At 46.6% G+C, this 27635-nt stretch overlaps 2 protein-coding genes across 2 annotated transcripts in view; one reads left to right on the top strand and one right to left on the bottom strand.

Moving 5' to 3' along the window:
• TSHR (thyroid stimulating hormone receptor) overlaps positions 1-24045 on the bottom strand; it is an 83076-nt gene extending 59031 nt beyond the window's left edge. The window contains 3 exon segments of the mRNA XM_016220085.2: positions 21121-21318; positions 21320-21482; positions 24024-24045. Of these exon segments, the coding sequence (XP_016075571.2) occupies positions 21121-21318; positions 21320-21482; positions 24024-24045 (383 nt within the window).
• Positions 24046-27085: 3040 nt separating this feature from the next.
• The window catches only part of CEP128 (centrosomal protein 128), a 291713-nt gene continuing 291163 nt past the window's right edge, over positions 27086-27635 (top strand). Inside the window, exon 1 of the mRNA XM_016220106.2 lies at positions 27086-27160. The gene's annotated coding sequence lies outside the window, so the exon portion shown is untranslated. The remainder of the gene's footprint in view (positions 27161-27635) is intronic.

Here is a 27635-nt window from a genome sequence, read left to right on the forward strand (position 1 = left end):
AATATTTCATTTGATCTTTGTAATAATACCGTGAGGCAGCTGACGTAGGTATTATTGCTACTGTTGCTATTCCCATCTACTTGGCATCTACAAAAACTGCAGGGTTTAAACGAGCACTTTAGGGTGAAGGGCTAGTTAGAGGCAATGCTGGGTCTTACCTGTAGGAGACAGAGCAGTGCGGTGTAGCAATCACAGGACTAAAGCCTGTGTAATTCCAACTCCATTTGTTATCTATGTAACCTCACAAAAATCCTTTGCGTTTTTTGAGCTTTAGTTTTCTTTAAACATTTTTAGAATGGGGGCTAAAGAGGTAAAGCGAGATGGGCAGGGGCAGATGTCAATATGTGTCCTGTTCATTTTATGGAATTATTCTGAGAAATAAATGTTTAAGTACTTTATAAGGTATACTATAACCTCGAGGCTGTATCACTCTAAGAACATTAATACCCCCAAATGCCGATGAAGAAAATGGGGCTTTGGAGTCCGAGAGTCCCAGCACCGCTCCTTTCTAGCCACAACTTTGCCTAAACCTCACTAAACCTCAGTTTCCTCATCTTTAAAATGGGAACAATAAAACCCCCCTCATGGGGCCGACATGCGGTTTAAATAAGATTAAGTACAGAAAATAGTAGTTACTAATTGGATGATACTGGTGGTAGCAGAATAATTTAAATAATAATAATGTTTTCTTTATAGTTGAAGAAACTGAGATTTAGCAGCTTATGGATTTGGTTTCAGGGAACCCAGAGAGCAGAGCAGAGGCTCGGTAAACCAGTGTGAAGTCTTGTATTTGCATGCTCTGGAAGAACAGATTTAGTGAGTGGAAGCTGCACGAGAAGGAAGTTTTTTCTTTTTCTCTCCATCCCACCTGCCCCATCCACCTCAGCCCACAGGGTCTACTTTAGGATTTGAGAGAACAGGAGCCACCGGAGGCCCAAGGAGAAACCAGTACAAAAAGAGACTTCCCTCCTTTACTGCTGTAAGAATCCCAAGAAACTTAGGCCAGAGATTGGATTTTCAGTGGTGCCATTGCTTAAAGCCCAGGTTTCCCCAATGACCAGGACAACACTTTCCCCCTGCTGAGGTCCAAATCTGAATGGTGGGCGTTTTCTGGCCCCTTAGGCAACTGGAAGTAAACCTCCGGGATGAAATCTGCTGTCTCTTGGTGTTTCCTCTGCTGGTTGGCTGAAAGTTGACTACGACAGAGCAACATGACTCAGAAAATTCTGCAATGAACAGACCGTAGTCACTTCCTAGGTCTTAGAAGAAAGTTTCCAAGAATAAAGAAGACTTATGGTCATGTATGGCATTGCATTGCATAATAATTCATTTAAAAATAGTTTAAATCTTCCAGGGAATGGAGAAGATATTGGGGAAGCAAAGAGCATCTTAAATAGTCAAACGACAGCTGGGTGTATGTTGGGACACAGGGATTTAACTGAAAGCTTGACAGAAGGGAGTAAGAATGATTGGTTCAGTTCCTGCTGATGCATTCATTTCAGTTTCTCAACAGAACACCGTGCAATTGCAATTCTGTAAAATTTATTGTATTTATAAGGGAATACACCTGTTTTTGAGACACAAGATAGAAAAGTTGGATCAAAATTATACAGGATCAACAGGAAACTGACTTAAGAATATTTTAAATAAAAGGCTTACTAAGAACATATACAGAAATTCCAAAAAATCATTTAATCTTTGTCTTCTTAAAAAAAGAAAATCCTAACTAGTTTTATCTACATGGGAAAAGGGAAATAGAAAAAATTAAGATTGATATGTAGGTAATTCAGACCAGGAAGGGTTTGAAATATCAGGAGATGGAAGTAGGTTAAGCTCCTTAATCTTGCCTGGTTCAGCAAGTATTTCTTAAGCACTCATAATGATCCTTGGGTACAGAAAGGAAACACATTAACATTTCTTTATCTCCCACCTTTCACCTTCATGTGTGTTTTACAAACATGTAAAAGATGTGGTAACGAGCACATTAGTCTAGTATTGAATTTATAAATAAATGTGTATATTAGGAATATATGTGCAAAAATCTTTACTGTAGGCATACACAATAAATTAAATTGAAGATCACTTCTCTGAAAGACTGGCCCATTCCAAACTCTACTGGGCACAGCAGGCATATAGTCATAGTTAAATATGATTATTTCCCTTGGCCTCGCTCTGTGAAAAATATGTAAGGAATATGAGTTGTGAGCTCAGTGCCCTGGTGGCACAGATGGGACCACAAGAAATGTGTAAGCCACAGGCATTTAGCCTGCGCCCAAATGCCTCCCATGACAGTCTCTCCACCTTCCAGAAGAGTCCATTCCATTGTTGAACGGCTGTAATCTTTAGAGCATTCCTTTCTATACTGAATCTACGTCTGACATGTGACAAGAGAATTTGGAAGTGCAGCCTTATTGGTCTAAGTTTCACCTCCAGGGGCAACTCTGGATATAGTCTGAATATCTAATAACAGCTCAAGCTCATTTTTTTTTTTTTCTTCCTCAGAGCCCTACTTGGGCTATTTCATCTCTTTTCACTGTATCATGGGGTACTGTTTACTTCTTGGATAGCATGTGAATTTACTCTAGTTAGTCAATTCCCTTTTAAAATGTGATTCAACTTGCGCCGAATGCGTGAGACAATCATTTCTCTTGATTTGATACCATCTACTATGAATAAAATTAACGTTTTTAGAAATTTTGCATGTTTCTTGGCTCTTTTGATAGTGAGTTACAGCTCCCAGAGGTTTTTACCATGAACTCTGGGCTAGGACTTTACCAATTTACTTTCACAGTTACCACTGTAATTGTGCAATTTATTATTTAGAACTAAATGTAGGGTTTACATTTATCTAAATTAAATATCCCACACATTTTGATTTATAGCACAGTCTTCTGAGATTATTTTTTAATCCCGCCTCATTCAACAAGTATTTATTAAGCACCCATTAAGTGCTTGCCAGTGTTTGGGGTTGTGGGGTCGTATGAAAGAATGTCATAGCCTCTATTCTCGAGTGCTTCACATTCTAGTCAGGAAACTGGCCTTAAACTTTCCCATCACGCAACATGTTCAAGTCCGTAACAGGGGTAAAGGGCAATGAACGTGAAAAGAAGAAAAGGATTTAAGTAATTGCTAAATTTTTATATTGATTTGGAATTTATGATTAGTGTGCATATTTTATTTAATTCTCAAAACAATTCTGATGGATAATCCTCAATTTACAGAAGAATCAGAGGTTCAGAGCAGTTAAATGGCCCAGCAAATAAGAAGTCCCTTTTTGGCCCCACGTTTACTTTCCAAGATTCCCCAGAAATTCTACATAGTGACTTCTGAGATTTATGAGTGGATCGCTCCAGCACCCTATGGGCTTGTTGGTGTGAATTGATATAAAGCAGCTTCTCCTCCACTATGTTAGCTGATCTTGGGCTGCAATGCTTCTTTCAAAATTTGAAGTCTATGAATAGACCTTCCTTAGGCTTCTATTTGTCACCTGTTGTCATCTGTGAACTTCACAGTGTCCCCTAGCAGTTGGCTGATCCTTCAATTACTCTTCCTCTACTCTGAACACAACTTCAAAATGTCCCCTTGATGTTGAATTTTATCTTTAATTCCCAGACTTAAAAAAAAAAAATTTTTAAATCCTTACCCAAGGATATTTTTTCCATTGCTTTTCAGAGAGAGTTAGAAGGGAGAGAGAGAGAAACGTCGGTGTGAGAGAGGCAGGTCTATCGGTTGCCTCCTGCACACACCCCAACCAGAGCAGGGATTGAACCTGCAACTGAGGTATGTATGTGCCCTTGGCCGGAATCGAACCCGGCACCCTTCAGTCCTTGGCCTGATGCTCTAACCACTGAGCCCAGCTGGCTAGGACCCCAGATTTTTTTTTTTTTTTTACTTCCCCTTCTCCACTCCCTGACACTAAAATCTGGAATGAGTGGTAGGGTTAATAACAAAATGAAGCAGAATCCTTGGACCTGTCATCATCAATTGCTTTCAAATCCCGGCCTGTCTTTACGAAATTTGTTTCTTTATTTCCTCTTTGAAAACAAACCTGGGTTATTGAACATCTGGGCTGGAATTTCTGCTGAACAAAAACATTCAGAGGCTCTTGAGGCAGGTCCAAGTTCTCAAGTCTCTTTTGTAAGTAGGTAAAACCACTTGTTTGAAAAAAGAATTCTTCCCCCAACTCCAGCATTTTTTGTCATGTGCACTGGTGAGCAACTTTGTAGGAGTTACTAATGGGGAGAAAGAGTGACAGGTTAAAAGATGGACTCTTGTACCATAGTGAGTAACTTAATGGGAAGAGGGGTTTATAGGTCTTTTAATTGTGAATCATAACATCAGATGAGAAAATACAGCTTTTTAAAAAGCCATGTATGGGTGTGCAAATTGTTCTTGATTAAGAGAGAGGGAAAAATCAGGACTTGTTCAATCTGTGTTTCATCTTCTTATTCATGACTGTCACCATTTTCTTGTATGAAGCATTTAACAGTTATTCCTGTTTTGGGCCTCCCTCGTAAAGAAAACCGCCACCTGTGCTGTGTTTCTAGCATCAGTATGTTTCAAAGCCCGGCACAGTGACAGTCCCAACAGGCTGAGGCTCAGGGCGAGTTTGCTGCCCACAACTCACAGGCCTCCGAGTTCACTCTGGACTCAAAGGAGAAGCCTCCCCATGTAGGGCCTGGGGGCGAGCTTCTCAGGGAGCCATTGGGGGGGGTGTCGGAGGACACAAAGGAGTGCGGGGAGTGACTGCGGTCCCTGAGAAATGAGGCGGGAGGGCCCGGTGAGCTCCTTCCTGTGCACCCTAGCAGGTGGCTCCCGCTGAGCCTGTCCGCAGACGCCTGTGGGGCTCTGCGGGTGCACTTGCCCCACGCCTGCTGGGTTTCTCACTGCTCGTCGGGAAGGAAGCAGCGGCCCCCTCTGCCTTACTGCCCTTGTTCCTCACTCACATTAGCAAGTAACCTCTGCCTCAAACTGCGTGTTCCAGGGAGCCCAGGAGGAGATGGCAACTGGTTAAAAATATGTGCTGGGCAGCACGCTGCAGGCTCATTTCAGTCCCGGATGATTGGATGGCCCTGTTATGTGCAAGGTGCTGGGTTAGGGTTTATAAGGGAAGCCAAGGTGAGTCAAACTCAGTCTCCAACGTCAGGTGCCAAAAGCCTAGAAGAGAAGCTAAAGCCACTGCCAAGGCAGCGTTGCTCTGTTAAGGAATCCAGTACAGCGAGGCTCTCCTGAGAGCAACGGCAGCCAGTGACCTGTGTGAAACAGGGCACTGAGGCCCCCTCCACAGTACACTTTATACTTGTCTCTCTGACTTCTGTGCTTAATAAGGACAGAAGAATCTCCATTTATAGTGGCTCAGGTGGGAAGCGGTGGTGCTGTGAACTTGGATGGGAATAATAAGAGTGCAAAGGAGAGAGATTGAAGGCATTCTTAGACTGGTAGTGACTATGGATTTGATATTAAGAATGGGAGAGAAGCCTTCCAAGGATAACTCTATGCTGTCTGTTTTGAGGATCTGGGTAAATGGGGATCTAGTCACCGAGATGAGTATGCAGAAAGAGTTTTGGCTACGCAGATAGTGAAATGCTAAATGTTAGGAGTCAGTAGGATATCTAATTTGGCAGTTGGATGATACAGGCCTAGTGCTCAGAAGAGACCTAGCCTAAAGATCTGGAAGAGAAATTCATGAGAATCTCATTTGATGTGTGAATGGGAGCAGACAAGGTCGCTGGTGAAGTGTGACATGAAGAGAACCTAAGAAACAACATCAAGCAAGTATTAATAGAGGAAAAGAAGCTTGCAAAGAACAAGCCAAGGAAGTGCAAACTGAAAAGATGGGGAAAAAAAAAAAAAAGTGTGTGGCAGCCCTGGAGATGTGCCACCCTGGTCTCCCTCTAAGAAACAGCTTTCTGTTTAGCTGACAACGGGACATTTGCTGCCAGCATCCATCAGTAGCATATTTGGGATCTGTCACATGTTTGAACCAAGGTCCTGACCTTCCTGGTAAGCCCATGGCCAATGGCTGGGCATGGCAGGGGCACTAGAGCCTGGCTGTTATGCCCAATGTGGGGCCCCTCTCACAGGCAGTCTTCGCTAAGAGCTCCCCACTGGGTCGGCCAAGACGGTCAGATGTACAATAGAGTATGAGGCTGTCCCTACCAAATCCTGCTTCCTCTCCCTTTATCTCTCGCAGATGTTACCCCCCCCAAAAAACACAAGCATTACCAACTCTGTCTCAGCATTTGTCCCAGAATAACCGAACCGATACAGTTGGTACCAAAGAGGTCTGAGAAAGCAGGGGGTAACATGAACCACTTTCTGTCAGCTGGTAATGAGGATCCCATACTGGGTCATACCTGGGAAACAGGCCCTGCACAAGAAGGCAGCCTAATTCCTAACACTCCTCCCAGTGATGGCTTCGAAAAATGGCCTGCAGAGGGAACGGCCCTGGCTTGTGCAGTGATTCATGCTCAAGAAAGTACATGCATCCGAGTTGAGTTGGGGTGGGAGTGAGGGAAGTGAAAGAAAGCAGAGTATCCAAGGAATTAGCTGGCTTTGGTTAAGTTGTATTAAAGCTACTAGAGACAATGTAACATGGAGAGCAGTGAACAGACAATTCAAAACTATCTGTAAAGGCCCTAATCTAGTCCAAGGGAAAACCAGAAAAAGTTGGAGACCAAACTCAGGACTTATAGTTAAGAGTTATGCTTTCATTTATCCCTCAGCAGGAGAATGGACAGACAAACTGTGGTTTATTCATTCCATGGACAACTGTACAAGGATTGCTCTGCCCCTGTATCCACTGACATAGAAGTCTACCAGCTTAGAGTAGGAACTGAGCAGGAGTCTGCACACCAGATTGTGGAACAAGCACTTGGGCCATATGATCTGGTAGACCCTGCTGTGTTGGAGGTGTCCATAGTGGAAAAGAGGTAGCATGATGTGGAGTTTAAGGTAAGCCCTCACAGGAGAATCATAATGCAGTCCCATGGAGTTCTGGAGCAAGGCCACACCACTTGCAGTGCAGAAAAACAGTTCTTGGTATGCTACTGGGTCAAATGAGACTAAACATTTGACCATGGAAACCAAGTAACCGTGCTTCCTAAACTGCCCGTCATCAGCTGGGATCTGTAGGATTGACTAAGTCATAAGACCAAGCAGACTCAGCAGCAATTAATCAGATGGGAAGTGGTACATACAGATCAAACCAGGCAGGATTACCAAGCGTGAGTAAACTGTATGAGCAGGTAACACAGAAGCCTAAGTCACCAAGACTGCAGCACCATTCCTTCCTTGGCTCACACCTATGGCTGTGTGAGGCATCCCCTATGAGCAGCCTAAGGAAAAGAAAAAGCCGTAACTTGGTTAAAGGATCATTTGGTTTGGTATGTAGATGTTGGTTCAGTATGTCCACCTAAAACAGACATCAGCTGCATGTGGAACTGGCCTTGAAAGACAGCAGCAAGGAAAAATCTTTACAATCGGGGGATTTCATGGAAAAGTAGCCTGAGATAAGAATATCTGTGGGAATTGTAAGCAAATGGATTGCCCAGAAGGTCAGGGGTCTGGGAAGAGAAAGACGAATTTTGCAGAGAAAAATGTCTGAGCTAGATGCATGTGGATGAATAGGTGAGAGTGTGTATGAAGTGCGAAGATTTTTGGATCATATATTAATGACCACCAGAAAGTAGCCACCATAGAAGCAGCATCGAACAGCCAAGACAAAATGACTTGATCAATTGACAGTAGCTACTCTGTCACTGGCCACCCCAGAATTAGCATGACTGGCACATTAACAGAGCGAACATTACATGTCAATAGCATGGACCCCCACTTATTAAGGCTGATCTGGCTGCTACCACCATTGAAAGTCCAACCAGCTTGCAAGAGAGATCAATGTAACACTGTTACTTGAGGGGACCATGCGGCCACTTGGTGGTGGCAAGATGACCACTTCAAGCCCTTTCTTCCAGGAAGGGCCAGTGGTTTATTGTCATAGTAGTTAGACACTTATTCTTGGCAACGGCCTACCTTTCCTGCCTCTAGAGCCTCAGCCAGCACCAATGTCTAGGAGATTTCAAAGTGTCTGATCTAGGCTTATAATCTCATATAACATAGCATCTGACCATGAGATTTGCTTCACAGAGAAGGAGATAGGGAGGTGGTCATGGGATCCACTAGTCATATCAAGTACCACACAATCCAGAGCAATAAAACAGCCTGCCAAAGGCACAACTGGAGTGCCAACTTATAGACAATACTTCTGCCATGATAGGGTACCATCATGTAGGTTACACAGTGAATCGCAAACTATTTGGATGTTGTGTCCTGTTAGGACGAATATATGGGTCTGAGAACCAAGGGGTAGAAGCAAGAGTGGCCCCAGTTGCCTTAATAGCCAAAGACCCAGTGAGGGATTTTGTGCTTCCCCTCCCTACAGTTCTAGGCTCTGCAGGGAACTACAAACTATGACTGTTACCTGGATGTTTTGGACTCCTTATGTCCAGGGACATAAGGATAGGAGTACCCGACAGGAGTAACTGATCCCGATCAGTAAGAAGAGGTAGGCCAGTCATTATACAATGATGGTAAGGAGGAATATGTGTGGAATTCAGGAGTCCACTTGGCCATGTCATAGTACTTGCTCAATTAGGACTAAAAGTCCAGCAACTCTGGCCTGAGAAGAGTATGGTTACCACAGGCTTAGAGCCCTCAGGAATGAGATCTTGGGTCATACCGGATAAGTCATCAAGGCCAGCAGTGGTGAAAACTGAGTATGAGGGGAATTTAGACTGGGCATCGGACAGAGGTGATAGGTACTAATTGTGGTCCTGAGACCAAGTGCAGCAACAGGGGCTGGAGTCCATCCCCCTGACCTCTCTTCTAAACTTCCCCTCAGGAAGATAGACCCACTGAAATCTGGATGACCTATTCTCCAAATGTGTATGGAGAAGGAGATCTACCCAGAGCAAGGGCTGGGCCGCAGCAGTTGTGGAGGAGAGCGCCTAACCGGCTCAGTGTCTCAGTGTCTGCCCTCGCTGTGCAACAGCAGCCCTACCTCCTGTGCTGACCAGGGACCCGGTTTGAGGCACCCGGCAATCACAGAGTGTGATGTGGAGGAGACAGAGGGAAGTGGTCATCACTGACACAGTCTACCAAAGGTTCAATCTAGGAAAAGATCTAAAAATTTCCACTGGATTTTGTCCAAAGTCATTAGTGACTTTGGCAAGAGCTTCAATTGAGTAATGGGGGTAAGGAGCCAGATTGCACTAAGCTAGAGGGTGAGTGGGATATTAGATGAGTTTGTTTTTATGAGATATAACCTACATACGATAAAACTCACATATTTTCAATGTGGGGGGAAAAAAGAATGAGTGGGAAGTAAGCACATCCAGAGAGCAACTTGAGAAAATTCTATGAATGTTTATGTGAAGGAAGGAAACAGGTAGGGAAGATGGACTAAGGTGTGAGAACTATGGCAGGAGGGTTTTTTTGTTTGTTTTTTTTAGCAGAAAGAGACTTGAGTATGTTTAGATAACACTGAAAAGGATCTGGGAAAGAAGGAAAGAGAGGGAGAAAGTCAAGTTTGGGAGACCAGAGAGCATGGATGCAGGAGGAACTCAGAGGGGCAAAGGATGGGTGTAGATGCTTCCCCCCGACCCCATTTTATTTAATTTGTTGAGTGACACTGGTTTCAGGTGCACAAATCCACAATACATCATCTGTATTGTATGTTCCCACCCCACGCCAAGTCTCCTTCTATTATAATTTACACCCCTGATACCCTCCTCCACCTCTCCCCATCCCCAGATGTGTTTAAATTAAGAATTTAGGTTTTTTCTTTTTTGCTTTTTTTGTTTTTGTTTTTTAGAGTCTAATTCCCTCAAAATCCCTATATTATAAATCTCTGTTCCCCAAAATATTTGATAAAATCATACCCCCCTACTCTTACTCTGCTGAATGAGAAAGCATGTCCCTGAATAATGAAGACCGCCTTGTACACTTGAACAATTACTTCCCTGGTCTTCCCGGTCGTTTTTGGAAGTAGGGCAGAGCCATCCTATGGTTTTCACTGGACAGGTACAGAAGATGAGACACAGAAAGACGAAGTGCCTTGCCAAGACGCTCATGACTTGCTGAAGGCTCCTGACTTCGGCTCTCCACTGCTATCGGCCACTCTCACGATATAAATAGTCCTTTCGTGTGGTCACACAGCATTTCCTTACTGTGTGGGAACCTCCACCCGCTTTTCCTCACCACGGCTTTTAGCTCACATGGCGTTATCCAAGACACTCCCCCACCCTACTCTGCTGCTATTGAAAATGAAGATGCTGGGTACACTATAAAAAGAAAGCACAGCGCCCCCAGGTCACCCTACTTTTCTTGGTCATGAGAGACACACTCTCTGTGAAGTGCCAAGTTTCTTATGAGTTAAGAAAATTCCTAAGCACGTTAGATCGTCTATTGTCGCACAGAACTGAATCCGACAGAACCTAACAGATCCTTTCATGCTTCATAGCGCACATTTTGGAGCTTCTGGATTTGTTGTGTTAGATCCCGGGGGTCGAGGGTGGTTGTGAAAGGGCAACTCGGTTATGCTACCTAAGAAGGCCAGCCAAGCATTAAATAGGGGCATCTGGAGAGTTTGGAAACACTAACGGGCTTTTCAGCCAAAGTCTGACACTGAACAGATAAATCCTTCTTACAGATTTGTGGGCCCTGTTGGGACAGAGATGCCGCAGTCAGAATTTCGGCCACTTTACCCTACAAACAGTGACTCCCCAGGGATGAGTGTCTCTGGAAGACGATAGGAAGTCATGTAAATCTTTCAAATGTCCCTTTTGCATAATAGACAAGCGTTGGCTATTCTTAGGAAGGCTGCAGAGCCTCAAGCCTAACAGCTGCCGAATGGTTGCTGGCTGGAGGCTCGCCCTGTCCAAACAGATGCAGCGCCCACGCTGAGGGTTAAAGCAGGCCGATCTCACAGGGCTCACAGCAGCTCCTGCGTTAGTGATGATAGGCCACCTGTGATCAAGCCTTTCTTCTGGCTCATACCATATGTGGGTGTCTCACATGATCCCACTAGCAGATCTCACTAGTCTGTTCATCCTGGGAGCTGAGCGTATAGTCTCCCACACAGCACGCTGGTGTGGAGCTCGAATTTAACCACACATCTGCCTCAAAGCCCAAGTCGTGAGTGGGTTGGAAAGAATGGCTGAGTAGTAAGCTACAGTAAACATAGGGGAAGAATAATCTACTTCTTCCATGTAAGCTTTTTTAAAAATATATCTTTATTGATTTCAGAGAGAGGAAGGGAGAGGGAGAGAGAGAGAAACATCATGATGAGAGAGTCATAGATCGGCTGCCTCCTACACGCCCCCCTGCTGGGGATTGAGCCCGCAACCCGGGCATGTGCCCTGACCGGGAATCGAACTGCGATCTCCTGGATCCTCAGTCAATGCTCAACCACTGAGCCATGCCGGCCGGGCATCTCATTTAACCCTTTTAAAAAACTCTTAGCAAATTTTCCTTATTGGCATGTTGGTTAAATTTTTTAATGGAGAAATAAGATATAGAAGCCAATATTGTTATAAGAAACACCACTACAAATAGGATATTGTTTGAGTTCCGCAGCTTTCCTATAACAGAGACAAGCCCTTTGCACAAGTCTCCGCTTTCTAGAAGTGTTGACCGAGATTGCCATGGGATCCAGAAGGGATAGGAGCACAGCGTTCCCCAGCCAGCTGGCTAGAAACACTCTTCTTCACAGGCCGTGGGCTCTTAAAACCATTGACATGGGAGAGTAATTTCATGGCTCTAAGCTTCAGAATATGCATGGACATTCTTGGTGTTCAGATGATTAGATCTAAGGTGTAAGGCTTTCAGACCCGGGTGGGGCTGCTCTTACACCAGCGTGTTAGGAATGAACCTAAAGTTTGGCCTGTTGACCTGTCTTCCCTTTGGGCCACTTGCCTGACTGCCCAAGCTCTTTCCATCCCTACGATGTGGATGACACATGAAAACACTGTGCTAAGTCAAAGAAGCTGGGCACAAAGCTCACATGCCCTGTGATCCCATTTATATAAAGTGCCCAGAATAGGTAAATCCATAGACAGGAACAGATTAGTGGTTGCCAGGGGAATGGGACCAGGGAGGGGGAGGGACTGGTGAGTCTGTTCAGGGTCTCTCCTTCCACTCTGGAGCTTTTCTGTTTCTACCTGGGAGTTCTTTCATCATCCATACACAGGAAACGTGGGAGGTTGGTGCAATTAGCGCCCTGACCCTGGGGGAATAAAAGCTGATGGTGTAATTCCCCTTCCCTCTCTCCTCTAGCGAGGGTCCTGCTATGCATAACATGAGAATGCATAGGGGTCCCATGGGATCAGCAACCACTTGCTTCTAGCAGCAGCAAACCCTCCCTCCCTGCCAGCTTCATTCCCCATCCCGCCCTCCTGTTCCCAGGAATCACACACCACAAGAATTCTCACACAGGCTCTGCTTTCTGGAGAATCCAGACTAAGACACTGTTGACTCTCACTCCACACAATCTGTAGGAAATCCTGTTGGCTCTGCCTTCAACATAAATCCAGGATTCAATCATTTCTCACCATTCCCTGCTATTATGCAGGTCCAAGCCATCAGCATCTCTTACCCGGTTAACACACACGGTCACCAGGATGATCCCGTGTAAATCAGTTCATGCAATTGGGGAGGGGGGGTGTATCTCAAAATCCTTAATAGCTTCTTATCTCATTTAGAATGTGTACATATTTAATGCCTTATAATGATCTACAAAGTACAACATGATCTGTCCTGTAACTTCTCTGATCTCATTTCCCACAACCCTCTCTGCTTCAGCTACATTTCTCTCCTTGTTACTACTTTAAGAAAGAAAAAATAAAAAACAATAATATTTTTATTGATTTTTAGAGACAAAGGAAGGGAGCGGGAGAGAGAGAAACATCGATGTGAGATTGAAACATCGATTGGCTGCCTCCTGCACGCCCCCTCCTGGGGATCGAGCCTGCAAGCCTGGCATGTGCCCTGACGGGAATCAAACCAGGAACCTTTTGGCACACGGGATGACACCCAACCAACTGAGCCACACTGGCCAGGCTCTCCTTGTTACTTCTTAAACGTACTATGAATGTTCCTCCCATGCACTCCTACTTCAGTGTCCTTGCATTTATTCAGAATTTTCTCTCCCAAGATTGATATTCAAATGTCACCTTCTTAGGGAGGCCTTCTCTGACCATTTAAAATGCAACTTCCAGAATTCCTTCTTCCTCTCCCTTCCTTAGTTTTTCTCATTATTATCACCATCTGACGTTCTATGTATTTTACTCTGTTTTGTTTGTTTGTTGTTAATCCTTGCCTGAGGGTAATTTCTCCATTGATTTTTAGAGATGGTGGAAGGGAGGGGGAGAGAGAGGTGAGAGAGAGAGAGAAACATCGATGTGAGAGAGACTTCTGTTGGTTGCCTCCCATACTTGCCCTGACCAGGGCCTGGGATCGGCCTGTCACCCGGGTGCATGTCCTTGACTGGGAATCCAAGCCATGGCCCTTTGGTGCGCAGGCCGATGATGCTCTACCACTGAGCTACACCAGCCAGGGCTACTTTTATTTTTGGCTATTTCCCCCTGCTAGAATGTAGGATCAATGAGGTCATGTATCATATATTTCCAATGCCTAGAATAGTACCTGCATATATAGGTGATCAATAAATATTTATTGTAAAAAAGAAAGAAGAATGGTGGGATGAAAAACTACAACAAAATGCCACCTACCTAGAGGTAAGATTTCTGGTCATCTCAGATCTTTGGACTGTGGCCATGTACCCAGAAATAACTGAGAAGGGGGTTGAGAAGGTCACAGAACAGTCACAAGGCCCACTGAACACTGTCACAGGAGAGCCCCTCATTGACGCCCTGCTTTTAGGTCCTGTTCATTGTCACGTACAGATCCTTTCCCCAAAGTTTGCCTTCTCAGTTCCAGTTCACAAAAGACTGAAATAACAAAACAGGGAGTGACAGTAGCTGGAAGTAAGAAGAGACTGTTTCAACCCCTCTCTGGAGTTGAGTGATTGGTATAACACTCGGGTGTGGGTAAAATTAAGCTAATGCCTACAGGGTGTAAGCCAGAGGCTTCGTGTATCATGTAAATACAGAGATTGTGTTTTTCAAAGAAAAACTGGGGCATGGGGAGCTCTTTCCAGGTGCAAGGGGTGTGGAAAGCCTAGTTAAGATGATGAAATATTCAAGTTTCTGGGAATATCCCGATGGTAAAATATTTTAAATAGAGCTGGAGCAGGAAAATCCAAGACATATTTACATGTCACTACATGTAAGAGGACAGCATTTATAATATGGTTTAAAAATCACAAATGCCTGCTCTGTCATTTTAAGAAGAAAAAAATTGGTTTTGAAAATTTTTGGAACACCCTGAATGTTCTTAAGGATCCAGCAGAAGTCAAGCAAGTAGAGTCTGATATCTAGGCCGAACCCTTTAAAAATCCAATTTGTAGCTTGAACAAATAGGACCATTTTGCCCATACTTAACATTTCCTTCAATTATGTTTTAATTGCAGTAATGAATTAGCAACATAGTAATTGAACATCCCACCCAACCATCGTGAAAATGGAAACAGGGTCAGTATAAAGGATTTAATGTCAGATAGGAGGCATCAGACACTTGTAAAACCTGTTTTTGAACTGCTTTCCAATACATGAGTGAATTTCTGAGTAAAGAGCCTATTCAAAGGCTAAGTATAAAGCATAATGAAGCAATAATATGTTCCAGAGAAAAAAATATCACATTTGAAGGTCAGGACATTTTTATTTATTTTTAAAATATATTTTAGCATTCTTTGTAATAAAATAAAAAGATTGTGTTTAGTTAATACCAAATATACACTTATCAAACAAAAAAGCCAAATTATTTCAAAACACAATTTCTTGACTTTTTGTGGGGGCCAAAGACACCTCTGAAACTCTGAGGAAGGTTATAGATCCCCTCAGCAGTGCCCTGAGGTATTTGTATTCAAAATTTCACTTCATTCCAGATTCCCGGGGGGGTGTGTGGGGGGGTGTGTGCAGAAACCTCTTTCAGTGGGTTGGTAAAGCCAGATAAAATTCGCTCCTTGCACAATACGTTTTAAGTATTCTGAGTGTTGCTGTGTGCACCGCTTTATCAGAGCTGATGCAGGACAGTCGACTCCGGGATAGCCAGGGCCTGTTCGCACAGGTGACGTAACTGGACGTTCTGGACCCAGGGGTCTGAGTGCAGGACTGAAGGGGCATGGCCTCTGCAGGGCGGGCCTGGCTGGTGGCGCTGGGCTCTTAGGGACACACAGGCTGCCTCCTACTGCCCCCTTCCTCATGGCCCCCTCCAGTGCCTGCCGTCGTATGCGTTAAAAGAGGTTAACCCCAGTTAGTCTCGTTGGGCACAAGAGCTGCCCCCATGGACATCAGAACTGCCCTTGACCTGCAGTGTGTTAGGAAGGTAGTAACAAACTTCGTTGCCCATCAATATCTCCGTCTCAAGTGAGTGAATCAGACCCCTTCGCTGTTCAGGCTGGAATTCTTCAAAGCCCTTCAAAGAGCAGTTCCATCTCCTGAGCAACCCCTCTCCCCACGCCCCCCACCCCATGAGGCTCCTTATGCCCAACTCCCACTGGTTCGGGATGTGGCTCAAGCCTTCCCTGAGCCCCAGTTTAAGTCAGTCCCCCCGCCCCCATCACCACCAAGGACGCGCTCGGCACACTTACACCATTATAATTATGTTGGCCTGATTATGTGATTCACATCCAGCCTCCACGCTAGACTGTAAGATCCCTGAGGACAGGGACATGTTGGTGTCCTCACCAAATCCAGAGCTTAGCACCGTGTCCGGCATATAGCCAGTGCTTAATGAACATCTGCAGAGTGAAGAAAGTGATAAGCAATGTTGAGGGCATAGGGCCCCTCTTTGGGGAAATTCCCCACTGTGTGGAACGTAAGAAGGGCCCAGTTCTGCATCTCCCGCTGCAGACACCAAATGTGGGACAGGGGGACCTCCTCCCTCTCTCTCCCCCCAGTAGCTAGGACACAGCAGGTGACATGCCAGACAATTGCGCTCTCCTGTAGGATATTACCCTTTGGCTAGTGGCTCAGAGAGGCAGGGATAGCTGAGAAATTATTGGTGGCAGCACATAGACTGTTCAGCAGCTACGGAACTGGGACCCCAGTGCCACAGATGTCCAGTGGCCGTGGCTGTGGCTGAGGTGTTGTCCATGGAGTTGTTCCAACCAGATGGTTGGCTGTGGCGCCAACTTCCTGCCTGCCCTGGGCCCTGGCTTATATTCAAAGCCTGGTTCTGCAATGATTCTGTAAATTACATGTTATTCTTCGAAAATATTTCTTTCCTTCTTAAGCTAGACAAAGTGGGTTTTCTGTTACTTATGAAAAACTTGAATCCCCCCCCCCCCCCCCCCCCCACACACACACACAGAATAAAGTAGAAACCATGGAGCCTGGAAGCGTGAAGTGAAGCCGCCTTTATCAGACACAAAGTGTTTGGGCAGCATGAAGGTGCTAAGGTAGGGGGCTTCTCTTGAGTTGAAAACCAAATGTTACCCAGGTTATGACCACTGCTTGTGACTAAAGCGACTGGGAAATGTGGAACAGGTATGACTTGGAGATATACAAGACCATTCTAGGTGGCAAGCCCACGATGGCATTAAATACATTGAATCCCACAGTGAGAAAGTGAGTCCCTTTTCCCCATTGCCTTTCAGTCCTTCTGATACCACCAGGGACACGGTGTTGGGTTGGTATCTCTTCAATGTTTCCTGAACACTTGTTACTCAGAGCATTCTCCCGTTAATAATCTCGAGCTAGAATCGAACCACATTTGTGTTTTCATTGTATTTAGTTTTCTGGTTACCTCCTATTTATAGCAAGTCACGCTAATTTTCCATTTATCGTCATATTACTTTCTAAATAAATTTCAGTAAAAGAAGTGAGTCGGCTTGAAGATACTGAGCAAATAACAGCACAGGTGGAACAGGGCAAAAGTCCTGATGATGGCGAGTGACTGTTTTTATCTTAGAAAACACTGGGACGGTCCATCAGTTAGAGCCAGGGATGCAGAATGCAAATGACTAAAAACTGAAGTAAAAACCAGAGCCCCAAAACAACAGCCACAGCGCCTCCGTCAGAAACGTTTCTGAGTCGCACAGGCGTGTGATGAACAAACCCTGCTCCACGGAAGCCCTAGACCCCAGGCAGCAGGGGGCTGGAGGGGGCTAGGGAGGTGGCAATTATAGATTGTCGCCATCGTGAAACTGAAAGCACGTAGGTCGAAAGGGCAGGCACCATAACCCAGCACTTTGAGGAGGAATCCACACAAACCCAGAGTGGCTGTCAAGCCCCATCCACCTTTCCACTCAGAGAAGGGAAGGTCCAGTCCTGCTCACAGGCTGCAATGGCAACGCTCTGAATGAGAGGGCTGGGCCAGTCTTGCTGTCCTTGGTTTTGAGGTGTTAGGATTATAATGACATACTCAAATTTAACCCTTTGCAGTCGTTTGTCTACTCTCAGCCACCACAGCTTTTTTACCGTTCCTGTCGTATGTCTGCTCTCGGCCACCACAGCAAGGAACCGTACGAATCTTAACTCTCTTCATTCATGTATCAGTTCATAATTTCTCTGAAAGCTCTTAATTCCGACCAGTACGACACCCACGTCCAAATTTAATATGACCGCAAACGGTTAAATTTTATTCTATATGCTTCATTTAATTTCCCTTAAATCAGTAAATATCAATTAAAGGAGAGATTTTTTTTTTTTAAATTTTCTGTATATCGAAGACTGTAGAATATTCCACGGGCCTAGGGCGGCGGGGTAGGGACGCCAGCTCCCCCTCCCCTACCACCTAGTCGGAACCACTGTTACAATGAGTGCATCATGCCCGTCGGAAGGGGGGAGTCGAGAAAATGACTCAGAACCTCAGTGTCAGTGAGAGCCACACACAGCACAGCCCCCGCCCCCAGGCCGTGTGGCAGGTGTCCAGGTGGTGCAGAGAGAGGCGATCCGTTTACCTTTCAGGACCATAATACATGGGCCGAGCACAAGGCTTAGGAAAAACTGCCCTCAGCCTCAGCACCACTTGCCAGTCGGCTAGGCAGTGGTTACACAGCACCTAGATTCAGAAAAGCAGTTCCCACCCAGAACAGGTTTTTAATGACCAAGACCTGATTCGTTCCGGCAGGGACTGCCGTCTGCCTCTAACACAGACATCCTGTTTCTTTGCCTCCTTCCCTCCCCTCCTCTCTCTCTCCCTTCTCCCCTTCTTTGCTTTTCCCCTGACCTCCTATTCCCCGAGTTCCTGCATGTTTCTTGGGCCAACAGCCCCTGAAGTCGTTTGTGAATTACTGAACATAACTCATTTTCAACCTTCTTTCTCTAACCCCCGTGACAGCCCTGGGGGGAAGCTCCCAGGGTGAGGCCCACCGTCACGGGAGAGCAGTGCTGTAAGGGTGCAGCCCCCTGGAACCTCAGACCTGGCACCACCGCTTACAAATTGTGAGACACTGAGCAAATTGCATCATTTTTGTTATTCCTCAGTTTTCTCCTTTATCAGATGAGAATAATAAAACCATCTACTCATTTGGGTTTTGTGAGGGTTCAGTGGGTTGAGTTTATGTAAAGGGCTGAGAGCAGTAACAGGCACAGTGTAAAGTATAGCTTTATATATTTGATTCATCTCAGTTTCCTTTAACAAAAGAGTTCTACTGCCTGCCAAAGTTCTGAAAAATCACTTTGCTACTGTTGCAGGTGGTTGTGCTCATTGTTTAAGTTAGCATTCCATTCAACCCGTACTTTTAAATCTCTTCCCTATCTCAGAATAATTTTATTCTTCAGAATAGCCCCCTCCCCCATTGTTTTCAAGGTCAGATTCTCCTTGCTCTTGTCTTTCTCCGGGTCTTAGCCTTTGTGACTCAGTGGATTCCCTCTAGCATCACAGACATCAGAAAGCACCTACCTAAACCCTCTGTTCTACCCAGAAGGAAGCTTGGGTCCTCCTAAATCAATTATCTCACCTAATTTCACAGTTAGTGAGAGGGGGCGGAAAAGCCTGCAAGTTTCCTGCCTCCTGCTCCATTGCTCTTTGATGTTACCCTTTCTCTTCATCATTTGGTGGAAATAACAGGAGGAATCCAATGTCCCTCCCACGGTCAGAGCCTCATTTCTCTTCAGTGACCTGAAATTCTGCCACCTTTAAAGAAGACTCTGAAGAAGTGACATCTCTGGCCTTCTTGATTCCCACATGCATAAGGAGATTAGCATATTTTTATGTTCATTCACTTACGCTTTTTATTTTTTGAACAACAAAGTAGTTCCAGGGTTGAATGACAGGGTTTCTGCGTTCGCAGAGCTCATGCCCTCCTTGGGTAGGTGTGCAAAAGAATAAGTTACAGAAAAGCACGCCACGGTAAGGGCTAGGATAGGGGCTCTGCAGAGAATGTTGGGGGAGGGGGCTCACCCAGTCTAGGGGTCCTGGGTCAAGAGAGGCTTCTGGAAAGAACTGACCCCTCCCTAATCTGGATGCTGAAGTAGGCGTTAGCCAGATGAAGACAGGGCAATAGTTGCTTTAAGCAGGAGGGATGGCGTGTGGGAGGGAAGGCAAAGACAGGTGAGGGCAAAGAGCTCTGAGGGCCTGATCAGCAGGAGTGAAGGCAGAGAGATTAGGAGCCACAGGCACGAGAGAAAGGTTGGACTAGGTCTTCAAGGATCTCGTAGGTTGTACAAAAGAGCTTCACCCCGGAGGCCATGGAGAGTCAATGCAGGGGTTGAATCAAGAGTAACGGACTCGTTTTATTCCGTGTTGGGAGCGTGGAGAATGATGCAGCATTTGGAGGTTACTGCACTAATTAACCAGGCGGAGATAAGGAACTGAGGTGTCCAGGGCACAGAAACATGCCTGCACCGGAACACTCACCACCCAGCAAACGTTCATCACTGTGTGATGTCCCTACGAGCTGGTTCTTGAGAGAATCCTGAAGTACAACTTCACCATTGCTTTCCCCGACCTACGTTAATAACCTGCACTTTCTCACCTGCACTGGGTTTAGCCAGCCCAGGTTGTTTTACCATGTTTCCTTTGTGTTCTCTTTTTAACCACTCTTTCCCCCCCTGGCTTTTGCCTGCAGTTATCTTTTCAATGGTCATTGATTGAAATGTCTGTTAAATAACAAATATACATAAAACGTATTTAACATTTTTTTTCTAATTTGGTAACTTTTTAAAACACTTTATTTTTTTCCAGTTACAGTTGACATACAATACTATGTTATTTTCAGGTGGACAGCATCGTGATTAGACATTTATATAACTTATGAAGCGATCACCCCCCGATGAGGCTAGTAACCATCTGACAATTTTTGGTAACATTTAATATGCAGATAAAATGTCACTTATGAAATGTCACCTCTTTATCCCTCTACCATGCCTGTCTCAAAGGAAATGTCTGGATCCACTATGTCAGTGGGCAGCTGACGTTTGAGAAAGTAACTCAGACACTTCCTACACACCTACCTCTGTGGAAACTATAGAGCCCCTGATTAAATTTTTGTCAACTATTTGGTGAATCTGCAGACCAAGCTAAGATAATTTCCCATCTAGAAAGACTAAAAGGAGAAATACATTTTTGCAATTTTTTATTGCCCAGCATAAGATCAAAGAGTCACTTCTTGAGTTGCTAGGGGTCTTATCCATCTCGGAGGTAAACTGAGATGCAGCCTGGGCAAGGAGTGGGGAAAATGCAGAACAGCTTTTCAGAAAGAACCGCGCTCACTTTCATATTGTACCGAAGTTCTGTTACCTTGTCCTGCGTTATTAATGACCATGGGGTCAGCAATCCCAATTATTCATTGCGCGCGCACACACACGCACGCACACGCGCACACACACGCGCACACACACGCGCACACACGCATGCACACACGCGCACACACACGCGCACACACGCACACACACACGCGCACACACACGCGCACACATGTCCACTCTCCAGCTCCGGTTGTGCACCTTGCCAGCTCCCTGCGCCCCCGGGCCGCCCTCTGGCCTCCCAGGTACTCACAGGGTCTGCGTGCCGGGCGGTAGGCTGGGGATGCGGTGGATGTCCTTGCAGGTGACTCTGAAGTCGTCCTCCTGGTGGCACTGGCAGGGCGGAGAGAGACACCCTCTGCCCCCCGGGCTCCCGGGCAGGCCGAGCAGCAGCGCCAGCTGCAGCAGGGGCACGGGCCTCGCCCTGCACGGGCCCAGGGCCATTTCCTCACCCCGCTACCGGCTCATCCCCCGCCGTCTGCGCGCCGCGCTCCCGGGGCTGGAGGAGCGAGGGGGTGGCGGAAAGAGGACTCCTTGGGGCTGTGACTTCAGCACCACAGGGGAGGCTGGAGGGGAGAGAAGAGGCTCTCGAGTGTTCCGTTTCCCTGGGCAACTCTGCGCGCAAACAAGCCGGTCGGCTTTACTTTCCCAGCCCGAGCCCCGCAGCCCGCTCCGTCTGTTCCCTGGCGATTAACACCCGTCCCGGCCGTCCCCGCCCTGCTTTCCAACCAACCCGCGCCTTCCGCCCTTAGCTCTCTCCAAAGCCCCCTCCTTTCCTTGTCTCGAAACTCAGTGGGCCCCCTTTCCCGGTGGTAGCCCCCTGAAAGCGCTGCCTGCCAGCACCTCCCCACCCCCCGCACTCTGTATCCAGAGAAAGTGCCCGCGGAATGAACCGTCCCGGGCAGACGGGGGTCAAGCTCCTTCTGGCCTAAGGCGCCTCTGCGGATGCCAGCCTGAGGTGGGGCCAAAGACGGGGCGCAACACCCCCAACTTCAGCGCGAACCCGGACCGCTGTGCGCAGAAATCGGGGCGCGGAGCCGCCTGGCGGCGCGGGGCTCCCATCGCGGCGGGCGGCGGGGCGCACGGCGGGGCTCTGCCGCCACCTGCTGGGACGACGGGGCACGGCAGGGGCAGCGCGCCTGGGGCACCTCTACCCGCAGGGCGACGCGGGTTTGAAGCCTGCGGGCAAATTCTGCATGCCCGGGAGTTTTATTGAGCCATAGAGCTCCCCTTTCCCCACAAAAGATGGGAAGGAAAAGAATTCTTAAGCGGTAACTCACCTATTCACCATTCTCCACACAGAGGCCAAAAAACATTTAAAAACTATAAAAAAATAAATAAATAAAATATAAATCAGATGGTGCCCATATCCTTCTTTCTTTTAATCCTAACCCGAGGAGATGTTTAATCCATTGCTTTTCTGAGAGACTGGATGGGGGGCGGAGGGAGAAGCACCTCACATCGATGGGTCGCCTCCAGCAAGCGCCCCCCCTTGGCCTGATTCGAACTTGGACCGTTCGGTTGGCAGCCGACCGTCTAACCACTGGGCCAACCGGGCAGGGCCCAATTTCCTTCTTAAGAACTTTCAATTGCTTACTAATTCTTCTTGGGGTAAAAAGGACATCAATTTCTTCACATGCCGTGTGATTCCATTTATATGACTTTCTGGGGCAGAAGAGGGACACTATCGTGATGGAAATCAGAATAATGTTTAGGGGAGACTGATTAGGAAGCAGAGAAAGCTCACTGGGGTTATGGAAATGCTCGATGTCTTAATTAGACTGCAGATAAGGGAATGCATACTTCTTCTCAAAATTCATTGAACTGTATGCTTAAAATATGTGTATTTCAATGTGTTTAGTGGCTTTACTTGTATTTACCCCAAACTGGAAACAACCCAAGTGTTCCTTGACTAGGCGATGGGTAAACAAAGTGATACATCCATACAGTGCAATACTATTCCACAATAAAAAAAGAAATAGCTCTGGCCAGTACTGCTCAGGTGGTTGGAGCTATTAGCTTTCTATTTGTCCCACCTATTTTTTTGATGCCTTTTTTCTGTTATTTAAACGTTGGGTTAACTCAGGAATTTTTATGATTCCATTTTATCTTTTTTGTGGACTCTTAGCTATAAACCTTTGGTTATTATAGTGGTTGTTTCAGGGTTTATAGTTTACATATTTAAGTTGTCAGAGTCTATTTTCAGTTGATATTACACTACTTTATGTATAGTTTAAGAACACTACCATAGTATTACCTCCATTTTTCCTCGCCTTTATGCTTCTATTGCTATATATTTTATCCAAATATAAATTACAAACTCTGTGATACATTGTTATCTAAAGAAATATAAATCATAAAAAAAGACTCGTATTTTTCACTTAGTTATCCTTTCTGGTGTTTCCAAATAAGGTCACATTCACAAGTACCAAGTATTAAAACTTCAAGATATCTTTTTGAAAGGAGACACAATTCAACCTCTAACAATGTCCTTGTTTGATAATTCTAACATCTTTATCAGTTCTGGGTAAGTTTCAATTGGTTGATTTTTTTTTCCTTAAAATGAGCTGCATTTTTCTTCTTTGCATGCCTGATAATCTTTATTTGGACTGCAGACACTGTACATTTCACCTCTTTTGGTACTGGATTATTTGTTGTCATAGAAATATTCTTGAGACTTGTTATCAGATGCGGTTAAATGACTTGGGAACAGTTTGATATTGTTGGATCTTGCTTTCAAGGCCTGTGAGGTGGGACGAGAGCAGCATTTAATCTAGGACTAATTATTCCGCACTCCTGAGGCAGGACTCGTCTGAGCACTCTCCACAACACTCCGTGAATTATGAAGTGCTTCAGTCTGGCTGGGGGAAATAATCATTATTCCTGGTCCTGTGTGAGTGACAGGCATGCTCCCCTCCCATCTCGTTAGATGTTCCTTTCTCCAGCCTCAGTTTCTACACATACTTTGCCGAACGCTCCAAGGAGACCCTCTATAGTTCTTCAGAGTCTTCTCTGTCTGGAGCTCTCTTTTCTCTATTATTTTGTCCAGCTACACTGATCTTCCCAAACTCTCATCCCTGTCTTCTCAATTCAAAGCATCCACGGAGCTCTGCCTGGGTCCCTTCTCCTTGAGCCAAGGCCTGGAAATTCTCTCACGGCAGGAAGTTGTGCGAATCATAGGCGTACCTCGTTCGTTTCCTGTCTCTGAGGGAATCGCTGTCCTTTATCTGATGTCTATTGTCTTGAAAAGCATTGCTTCATATATTTTGTCTGTTTTTTTTTCTTTTAAAAAAAATTCCGGTGGGAAGAAAGTCTGCTCTCTGCTTCTATGTGACTCCATCTTTGCTGGGAACATAAGTGGTAAGCCAAAATCTGTAACATTTTAATCAAGATTCAGACAGCATGAAATTGGCTTAGTAGCGACCATAATGTAGGTAAAATCTTCTATGCCAGCCAGCTTCAGTTCAGGGAAGTGGAACAAGTCTTCAGGATAACCGTGTTCTCATAACCTGCTTAACAAATGGCTATGGTGATCAATAAGGCAATTTTCTTTCCTTAGCCATAACTTTGAAAGTGGGGCAAATAAATGCATGAGATGAGATCAATCAGTTTAAATAAAGAGAAAAGTGTTCACACTCAGATCCATTAAACACAAAAAATGCTTTTAAATATAGCAGATGAATGAGAATGGCTACGAATATTACATTTTTCTTCTGGTAGAAGTATCATTAGCACGGTTCAGATATCAGAAAGCACCGTTTAGCAGTGAATTCCTTTGTATTTTATTATTATTATTTTTTCCAGTGGTATACCTATTTAAGTGGAGCATAGGCTATGTGACTTAGCTACAGTAAAAATATTTTATGGCTTTGGATTTGTGTATTTCTAGCTGTTCATTTTGACCTAAACAAACTGCTGTGCCTTACATCTGGGATGCTCTTGACAGTCCCAAATACCTATAATTAGTACGTATGTGGCTGGAAGAATATTAAGGGATCCCTGGCACACAGTGAGTCGCCGACGATGATTCCTTGAACAGCGGGCAATTCCATCTTTGCAACATCTTGTCTTTTATTTGGCCTCTCATAGATTTTGCAGTTAGCTGGAAGAGTGGGTGCAGGAAGACTTAGCAGGCATTTATGATCGTTTTGCGCTGGTGTAAACAGAGTGGCTTTCACCACTGCCTCGGTTCAGAGAGCACTTTGAGCAGTTCCCATCAGGATGTTGGCGGTTTCTCTGTAGCCCTGCCTGCTATGTCCCACGTGGATGCTCTGCTGTCCTTCTTGTCACTTCCAGCTGTCCAGTGATTCTTCAGGGAGGCTTGATCACCTGTGGTGTCTGGATGGAACCGAGCAATGCCGAATGGCACACCTGGTTATTACTCTGCTGGACGATCGCCAGGCGAAACACAGGCTGCCCCCTTCGTGCCAACAGGAGGGCAGCTAGGTCCAGGCGATGACTCCTAGGTGCTTGAGTCGAGGCTGAGCATTCTGCCCACATGGGCTTTCCTCCAGCACCTTCAGGCCTGCACCCCTCCCACCCCCCCCAGACCCCCCATCTCCCCACTCGGGGACCCTCCTCTCTGTTTCTCATCACATTCCCAGCCAGAATCCCCGTTCCTCTTGGGCACCGCTCTTCTTCAGGTTTTCTTGATGCTGAGCAAGGCGCGGGCTGAAACTATGTTGCTTGTCTCCGCGTTTCCGCTGCATTTCCAGTGTCTAAGGCAGCGCCTGGGCCCTAGGCACACTCAGCGTCCCTTGGCTGACTTAAATGAATGAGAACAGCTGTTTCGAGAAATTAAAATGCTAACAAATAAATGACGTTGCTCTAATGCTTCCGCACGCGCGAGGCAGCCAGCGGCTGCTCCTGTCAGTGGACCTGGTGTCAGGGCGAGCGTGACCTTGACCCCGCTGCGGACCTCGTGTCAGGAGCGTGACCTTGACCCCGCTGCGGACCTCGTGTCAAGAGCGTGACCTTGACCCCGCTGCGGACCTCGTGTCAGGAGCGTGACCTTGACCCAGCTGCGGACCTCGTGTCAGGAGCGTGACCTTGACCCAGCTGCGGACCTCGTGTCAGGAGCGTGACCTTGACCCCGCTGCGGACCTCGTGTCAGGAGCGTGACCTTGACCCAGCTGCGGACCTCGTGTCAGGAGCGTGACCTTGACCCCGCCGCGGGTGAGCGGCCTACGGCGGGCGCGGGCACAGGGAGGCCCTCAGAATAATTATGTTCAAACTGCTTATAAAATAGCACCCACCTCACAGCGCTGGCCGGCCAGAGGAAATACCTGAATGCTTCTACTATATCAAATTATAATAGATCATTATTATTCACGTGCGTGTGTGAGCGGGAGGGAGGGGGAGGGAGAAAGGGGCAGATATGAAGGGAATTTTAAAAGGTTAGGTCCTGTTTGAAAGGCGGAGAGTCTAATGTAAGGTTTTTAAAATTACCTTTTTGTGACTGACACTGACCTCGTCTCTGTCCCGTCCCCAAATAAGGGAGGAGATGACCCCCCGGCAGCAGCTGTGAAGTGACCTCAGATTCTGCTTCAGGTTTGTCACTGATGAGCGGGGAGATCTCAGCCGAGACACACCCTTTTTTCCAGGCCTGAAAGACCCGACTAGAGGGTCTTCTGTGTTCCCTTCCAGTTCTAAGAATCTGCGAACCAGAAGACACTGGGCTCCGGTATTAAGGGGACTTTTACATTTCACTGCAGGAAACTACACCTGCCTGTTCCCTAAGGAATAACAGAAAGATAGTCTATGTTAGTACTGCAACTCCTTTTCTTTTTTTTTAAGTAAAATAATATTTTAGAGTTTTCTGATTAAATTACAGTCTGGGCCAAGGCAGCTCTCTAATTTACTGTCTGATGTTTGTCTTCTATATAAGCTTCTGGCCCTTTAAAAAAAAAAAAAGAACAAGGCAAGAGGGCGCGTCCTAGGGCCTCAGGTGCCAACGAATGCCGCTTCTTCCGGGAAAGTCACCCAAAGACAGTCGTATGGCATCCTGGGATTTGCAGTTTCTCTTAGGGCCGCGTCCCTTAGTAACTCTTTGCTTAGAGGAGGATACGGACTACAACTCCCAGAGGGCCAAGCGGCCCCGGTGGGGTCCTGTATGCTCACCGCGGCTCGGCGGCTAGTTCAAGTTGCCATAGCTGCGAGTCTGGGCAGAGCACAGTCGGTTGCGCCGCAGCGTCGGGGCAGTTGCACCTTCTCGGTCGCAGGTGGCCGTGGGAGCCGGGTGGGGCCTCGGTGATGATCCGGCATTAAGGGCCTGGGGCTCTCCTCTGTCTCAGGTACTTGCCCCCAACCGCCCCTGGCCCTTTCTTGACCACTTCCCTGTCTTGTAGACGTTTTAAGTCCCACTTCTCCTCGTCCCAGGGGAGGGGACAGTGGCCGCGCGGAAGGGTGGGGTGGGGCCGCGGCGTGGGAGAGCGTGTGCCGGGTGGGGAGGGACGGCGTGCCCGGCCCCACGTACCCCCTCCGTCGGCGCGGGATCCGGTCCTCGCCAGGCGCCCCGGGAACTGGAGGCTCGGCGCCCCCGGCGAGCGGCCGGGACGCCTGGGCTGTCAGGGCGGCCGGCCGCCTGCGGGCGCTCCTGGCCGGCCCGGGCTGCGACTTGCCGTTTGTGCCTGTTCCCCAGTCTCAGGAGCTTGCTCCCCGGGCAGCTCTGTACCAGCCTTCCCTGTGCCAGCCTGGGAGGTGCCCCGACGTGAGCAGCCGCCCAGCTGGGCTCTTTCGTGGGGACTCCCGGCGCTGCATTTCCAGCCG

This window comes from Miniopterus natalensis, chromosome 1, assembly GCF_054644295.1.
Source record: "Miniopterus natalensis isolate mMinNat1 chromosome 1, mMinNat1.hap1, whole genome shotgun sequence".
NCBI classification, from domain to species: domain Eukaryota; kingdom Metazoa; phylum Chordata; class Mammalia; order Chiroptera; family Miniopteridae; genus Miniopterus; species Miniopterus natalensis.